Raw genomic sequence first — 7,750 nt, 5'->3', positions numbered from 1 at the left:
ATTATTTTAAATGACCGGAAGTCCAGATTGACGAGTTGATGAGTAAGACCTGTAAAATAGAGTAAGACTTCTGACACTCAAGTTAGCTGTGTTTATCCGATCTATGCTCGAAAGTGTATAGTCTCGCATACCTAAAAATGAGGTGGAAATCTCTATTTATAGAGGTGAGCTTTCGATAGGACCTTCGATGACGCTACAACGATTCTCCGACAACCTCGAGAATCGCACCATGTTGTCTAAGATTCTGTTAGAGGTATGCGCTTGCAGATGCTTTTGATGGTCGACTCGTTCTCTGAGGAGGCATGCGAAGGTACGGAAATTGGATCGACTTGACCTTTAACCAAACTTTTGACCAGTCGTAAAATATTTCGACTCGACCTTCAGGACGGTTCACCCTTGTTGAGATATGGATGATTGACGAAACATGGCTAGTGAGAAATCATGATCAACAATAAGATATATATTATATATGTTAATCACAATCACTTATTTTATTTGTGGTGTTTTCTTAATTAGTTTTAAATTATGTGTGATTTATTTGTTGATTAATTAGAGACATCTTTATAGTTTGATTGGAAGAATATATTAATTTATTCTTTTTAGGACCATTTGGTAACTTTCTTGATTATTGTTCAGGTTTATCGTTTCTTCTTCTCTTTTATAAAAGAAAATTGTGTAAGATTATTATTTTTTCTTAAAGAAAAGAAAAATATTGGATAACAATTTATAGCTTGTTCTTATTCTATAAAATAATTAAAAAAAAATTAAAGTTTTACCTGAAAATAAAATCTTTAAAATTATAATTGTTTTATATCTATTTACTTTTATGAGTAAAAATAATAAAATAATACAATTTAATTTAGATTATTCAATGCCTCAAAAAAAGAAAACACTATATTATTCCCTAGGCGCAAGTCTTGCTTCATTGCATCAAATGGATCCTTTAGTTCTTACCACCAACATAAGTTTTTTCCATCAGTAGGACGATGCCCAACAATTGAAAGAAAATAGCGAACCAAATACTTTTGTCTTTAAATACTACATATTATATTCAAAAAATTAAATCATACCAAACAAACTATTGGTTAACGTCAAGGATTAATTCGATGGAATAAAAATTATTTGGTCAAAATCGACTAGCTTGGTGAAATACAAAAATTATTACGAACTTAATTCGAATTGTATGTGTTTTCTTGATCTCCTTTACAAATTTCAGTTGGGACAATATAAGATTTAAAAATGATAATAGAATTTTTTATCCAAAAATTAGAAACAAGAAATTGAATTGTTATCGAACTAGTCTAATTTTTTAGTACAACAAATATGAAATGCAGACGGGAAGGCATGAATCATTGAGCTAAGTTCATGTTGGTGTATTACCAAACAACCTCACCATCAACTTTAAGTATTAACTCGTTTGAATCGAAATAACGAGGTCGAAATCACTAACTCCAGTTAACAACGAAAATAAAACTATAAATTTTTGGAATTGGTAATTTGTGGTATGTGTTTTCTTCTTATTTACAACTTTTTGGCAGGGGCAATAGGACTTAAGAATTGGCCTCAAACATTCTTTCTCTTGCATTTGATGCCTGCAAAGTCCACATTAATAACCCAATTTATAGCATTCAAACAAAGAGAAAAGAAAGAAAACTGTCCCCCATTTTCATGTTTTAGAGAGAGAAAATGGTCCTGAAATTTGAATGAGTTTAGAGAGAGAGAGAGAGAGGACCTGTTTTTGCCAATTAGTTGAAATGGTAATGAGAGCAAGGAGAAGTGCTTGCAGAGAAGAGCCAATGAGCAATCCAATCCAAAGTCCTTTCACTTTCAAGTGCACGATGAAGGCCAAAGCAGCACCCACTGGAATCCCACAAAGGTAGTATGCCCCAAGGTTTACGTATGCCCCTAATTTTTGCCACCCACTCCCTCTTGCAACCCCTGAGAATTAAGTTTTCATATCACACTCCCGACGCCTAAAATACTTTAGGTCTGTTTGGTAACATTCTCGTTTTTCATTTCTCATTTCCAATTCTTTTTAACAAATCTAAACATCTTTTGCAACCGAATATGTTTCTTATTTTTTTCGAGAACATTTATAAAAATTTTAGAAACAACCAAAAACAAGTTTTTTCTTCTTGTTCCAATTTCCGATTTGTTCCAAAATATAAATAAAAAAATTGACTTATCATACTTGAATTCATAGATGTTGGGCGCATGCAATTCATTTTTCTTGATTAAAAGTGAAGAAAAAAGAATAAGGAACAGGAACGTTACTGAATGGACCTTATTTTAGTCGTTTTACTTTTAGATTGGTTAGTTCATGTAATTTCAAAACGTACATTTTAATCTCTATACTTTAAACTTTGTTCATTTTAATTTTTGTACTTTTGAAATTTCTATTCTTATCCCTGTACTTGTAAAAAGTGATAGTCTTATCCATCAAATTTCTTTAAATATAGCCATAATTTTGTACTAAGGGATTTTTAGGGACTAAAAATTTTGAGATAAAAACAGATGATTTAGAAATACAAAGATTAAAATAAATAAAGGTTGAAAGTTCGAGAGTTAAAAGTATATAGACCAAAATCGTACCAAAGAAACACGAAAGGTAAAAAATGACCTGAAAAAACAGCTTGGAAACCATCCACAATGAGTGAAAGGCTAATGAGAGGCCCCATGGCTGCAATTTGGTCCGCAATTTCCTTCTGGCTGCTAAAAGCGAACCCCAACACACGGCGGCAGAAGAAGAGAGCGAGGCTGACGGCCACCAGCTCCGCCGCAGCCACCGCCACCACAATCTGAACCGCCGCTTTGGCCGCCGCCGGATTCCCAGCTCCCAATTCATTTGAAACTCTTGTGCTATATGTAATGGAAGCAAATGAACCAATATTTAATAACAAAAAATAACATTTTTATTTACATGTTTTTTTTTTTTGGTAAATAACTTTTTACTAACCTCGCTGTGGCTCCAAACCCATATGGTATGAAGTAGTGCAGATAAGTTACTGTGAAGCTGCTCCCAAAAAAAAAATGTATATATATAATATGAAAAGAAAATATGTTAAAAAAATTTATTAGACAATTGATATATACCTATGCTCCCTAATATATTATATATTTTGTGAGCATCTTGATACTCCTCCCTAAATAAAGAGAATTATCATTAAAAGCTTCGGAGCATGCTAAGGAACTCGCTTTTCTAATAGTATACTCTCTACGAACCCGTAACCAAACAATTTTGTTTATTTTTTTTTTTAAATATAATATTGTAATTAAGGAGTCAGAATTCGAATCTTCTCCTTTAAGAATGTTACTAACTTGTCAGAGTTGTAATTATATTTAAGCTAGATACACTAATTCATTAATTCTTATTTAGTATCTTGATTTTTTTACTTTTTTATTTTCAATAAAGGTAGCGGATTTAAAATTTCTAAACTTTAAGGTCGGTAATTATTACTTGACTAGTTGATCTTCACTTATAATAACATATCTCTAGATCTTTGCATATAAATATTTTAACTTTGTAGAAATAATTCCTTGAATGACTGATTTTCTGCATCTTTCTATGTGAAAGAATGGACAACAGCCTCTTCCTGCTGCGAGGGCGTTGCACGAAACCAAACCGCTCCCAGGGGTAGGTTTATGAACCTTTATATGCCATGCATAATGAACAGTTAGTATAACGAAAACAAAGGTTTAAAAATTTGACTTGAAAATATGCCAAAGTGGGGCTTCGGGCTAAATATTAAGTTTAGATATGATTAATATATTACAAAAAGGTGTTGTTCTACCTTTTGTAATATATTAATATTTGTGGGTTTTTATCTCAAAATTAATTGATGAATTCGTCCCTTCAAGATCATGACTTTTTTTACAGTATCAATCTTGGTCGGTTCCCATTTATGAAACAAGGATGAGAGGAGTAACCATTTATATTATAAACTTTTTGTTAGGTAATTTATCTTATCCAAATCTAATATAATACTTACTACTAATTTTTTTTCCACAAAATGTAATTTCCTAATAAGTCTAGAAATGCAATTCTAAGAACAAAAAAGGGCATGTTTGCATACCATATAGAAAGCACCGAGGCCTCCAATTTTGGATTTGGTACAAGCCCAGAGAGCAAGATTATTGCCTCATATGACCACCATTCAAGGCTACAAACAAACCCAGAAATCATTATATATCCCTCATGAAGTAAACAACACTAGGAAAATAAGAATAATTCAAAATTCATCATCTTAATTAAATTTTACCACACCATCACTGCTGAAGGAACGGCGAACCGAAAGAACACGGGCACGCTCCGAACGACATCGTTCGAGACCTGGGCACGGGTGTTCTTGCACGACAGAGAGAAGAGCATGTACAATCCAAGCAAGACCACATTGAGCCAATAGGACAACCCAAGAGCCAAGGCAGCCCCAACACTTCTCATGTTGATTTTAAACACAAGAAGCCAACAAACAGGAATGTGAAAGCACAGAGCTGCACAAGAGGAGCACAGTAATGGATGGATCAAGCTCTGGGCCTGAAAATACCGAACCAACGACTGAAGCACGGCGTAGGCGACGAGGTTTGGGATCAGTGAGATCGCGTATTTGCCAGCCACAAGGGAAATGGAAGGCTCCTGCCCCATCCACAACAGGAACTTGTCTGTGAAGATCCAAAGGATAGAAATTGGAAAACATACCAAAAGGAGAGAAATAATGGCTGTGTAAGTGTAAGTTCCAAGCTTTTGATATTGCTCAGCCCCATAAGCTTGGCCACATAGAGTTTCCAACGCACCAGCCATTCCAAACTGTTTCACAATTAGTATAAATAATCACCATCAACCTTCAAAGTTTAAGTTAATCTTCTTTAAAGATTTCGAACATATTAATTACTTCATGCTCTATATTAAATCAACACTAAATCTAATAACTTTAGCTAATAAATTATGATATATTTAACCATTTATATCTATTCTTTTAAAAAACACCCATCCCATTTGATAAGGATTTCCAGCAACTTCTAGAGCTAATTCGGACTAAACTTGATCACTTGGCGAGAGGGTATAGGAGGTCTTTTTGAGCACAAGTTTTTCATATCGAGAAAGTGGATTTCATTTCATTCTCCAGAAAGCCTGTCATACTATTCCACTTTAGCTAAGCTAATGATGAAACAAGATCTGGATTTGTTTGCTCAATTTGGTAAGTTTTTTACTTTTCTTATTTCAAATCTTAACCCAATTTCAAAAACAAAAAAGTTTTTAAAATTTATTTTTTAGTGCTCAAAATTTGCTTTGAAAATGTTTTTAAAAAGTAAACTAAAAAAAGAAACACAGGATTATTATTGAAAGTAGTATATTTTGCTCTTAATTTTCAAAAATAGAAACAATAAACAAAATGGTTATGAGTTATCTACGAAAAGCTTAAATTTTTTTGACCTACAACCCAAAAGCTTAAGCTTTACATTATAGGGTCGAACACAGAATCTGCTACTCTAATACCATATTAAATATGATTGAATCACATAGATGAACTTAAATGCTTAAGTTGATGGATTAGAGCTATAAATTTAATCATTTATAGGATATCTAACAATAAGTCGTGATTTAACAATTTCATAACAATTTGAGTTTATAATTTTTTATTAATAGTTTCTCAATTAATAAAAAACTAAAAACAAAATCGTCATTAGGGCGAGAGAATATTACGAGCAGGCTGAAGCCAGTAACACTGGTGAACGATGTAGCTATCGAAACGCCCGAAAGCAAGACTTCATCGCCAAGATGTCCGACCATCATCACTGAAACAACCTGTAAAAGATACTGCAAAACCGTGGTTGTCACCATGGGAGCTGCCATGAAGCTCACTTTCTTCAACTCTTTCACAGAATCCCTCCACTTTTCTCTCATTTTCTGCCAGCCAAACAGCTTTCTTTGTAATATCTGATAAAAAAAAGAGGCATGCAACTATAAAAATTGGTGTTTTTATCTTCATTTGATCATGCAAATGAATTTGGACCATACCTTTAATGAGTCCTCTTCCACTTGGTTTCTGTTTTTCCATACTTCAATCAGTATGTGATTGTGACATTAAAAAACACAGCAGAAAAAGAGAGTTTAGAATGAAAAGAAAAAGATATATACTTTGGAGGGGCTAAGTTTTTCTTCTGATTTGGTATATTTATTTTATTGTTTAATTAAGCAACAAGAAAATTATGGCTTAGTGCGTGGCTTTGCTTTGCCAAAAGTTAAAAGATACTCATCCAATCCAATCGTTGACTGACATCTGTTAAAGGATTTATAAGTTTATAATATAGGTGAAATACTCATCTCATCATCAATTGACTTTGAGATGAAATTCCACGAATATTGATATGGTTCAAACAAACATCATCTGATTTAACTAAGATTGATGTTCCAAAAAAACTACCATTTTAAGGGGCATGTTAAGAATCCTACATTGAAAAGATTAAGAAAATTAACAGAGGTTTATAATATAATTGAACTACTACTTTTATCGTCAATTAGTTTTGAGATGAAACTCGATGAATATTGATAACAATTAGATTGTTTGGAATCATCAGCCCATTAGTCCTCACTCTACAACAAAGAATAATACTTAGGTACAGATAATCACTATTAAATTTTTGACGAGTAGGAAAGAGAAATACAGAAAGAGAGAATTTATTTCTTTAAAAAAATATCAAAAAATTGTCAAATTTTAAAGGGTGATTTACATGAAGATCTGGTTCCTCGTTAGATTAATATCAATCATTTTTAAGATCTTCATTTAAAAAAAAAAATTCAATTTATAACGAAATCAAGTCATCTCATCCAAATTTCAAAACACAAGTATTAGGCATGTGTTCCATCATCAGTTGATGTTTATAATACAGAAACTAAATATAAGCATAATTATTCATCCTTAAAGATAAACATCATCCAAAGTTAATTTTTTCTTAAAGCTTATAGATGAAATAAATTTAACCATTAAAACATGTCAAGTCTAGTGGATCGTCATTTGTGTTGACTTTCTAGATCATGATTCCTAATCGTGCACTCTCTCAAATGACGTGGCTGCATGTTTACCGTTTGATTTAAGTTATAAAATTTATATTGCCAGCTATAATATTTTTACGAATAGGGTATCTTCCAAGTCGTTCATGGAGTCATAAGAACATGGCTACATGATTTTGTTTTGATTCTTACTTTATTCTGAAGACGAGATATTTGAGGGTATATTATATTATTGGATATGTGTGATTTTTCATGAAAAGAGTGTCACCAAATGTCATTTACTAACATGTTTTAAACATTCTAAAATAATATTCAATATTTATCGGAACATGTATATTTGTCGGTACAAATCTTGTTCATCATGCCAACATGAAAATTGGCACCATTCTTTGACCAAGAGATTATGAGTTCGAATTCTTCCATCTCCAGTTGTTGTATGGAGAAAAAAAAAATCTTATACATGACAACTATTCACAATCAAATTATATTGGAAGTTCAGTTAGCTTGATTCATTGTCTTGACACATACCTGAATTTATAATTTTTAGATACACTTGAATTTCTTAGGTACATGCAAATCAACGGATTAAGATACATTAATGATATGTATACATGTATCTATATTTAGTTTTGTGTCTTATATATGTGTCTATTAGGTATTATATAAAGGGATATCATTAACCTAATTTCTAACCAAGCAATTGAAGCAAGAAAGAAAAGAGAGTTTCAAGAGGAATTAACA

At 32.2% G+C, this 7,750-nt stretch overlaps 1 protein-coding gene across 2 annotated transcripts; it reads right to left on the bottom strand.

Annotated features, from left to right (window-relative positions):
* Positions 1-1,352: 1,352 nt before the first annotated feature.
* LOC111012051 (protein DETOXIFICATION 14) lies at positions 1,353-6,124 on the bottom strand. Of its 2 annotated transcripts, XM_022286077.2 has the most exons (8): positions 6,017-6,124; positions 5,702-5,935; positions 4,260-4,804; positions 4,074-4,160; positions 2,957-3,013; positions 2,621-2,859; positions 1,733-1,938; positions 1,353-1,592 (listed from the first exon to the last, which is right to left on the bottom strand). In XM_022286077.2, the coding sequence occupies exons 2-8, from the start codon at positions 5,900-5,902 to the stop codon at positions 1,551-1,553; spliced, it is 1,377 nt and encodes a 458-aa protein (XP_022141769.1). In that variant the 5' UTR covers positions 5,903-5,935; positions 6,017-6,124; the 3' UTR covers positions 1,353-1,550. The 2 variants fall into 2 exon arrangements, with proteins under 2 accessions (XP_022141769.1, XP_087975987.1); XM_088119861.1 differs by lacking the exon at positions 6,017-6,124 and having other exon boundaries at positions 5,702-5,978.
* Between the last annotated feature and the right edge of the window lie 1,626 nt (positions 6,125-7,750).

This window comes from Momordica charantia (assembly GCF_013281855.1).
Source record: "Momordica charantia cultivar OHB3-1 chromosome 11 unlocalized genomic scaffold, Mcharantia_2.0 BLBB01000011.1, whole genome shotgun sequence".
NCBI classification, from domain to species: domain Eukaryota; kingdom Viridiplantae; phylum Streptophyta; class Magnoliopsida; order Cucurbitales; family Cucurbitaceae; genus Momordica; species Momordica charantia.
Note: the sequence above shows the minus strand (reverse complement) of the source record. Positions and strands in the feature narration are given on the sequence as shown.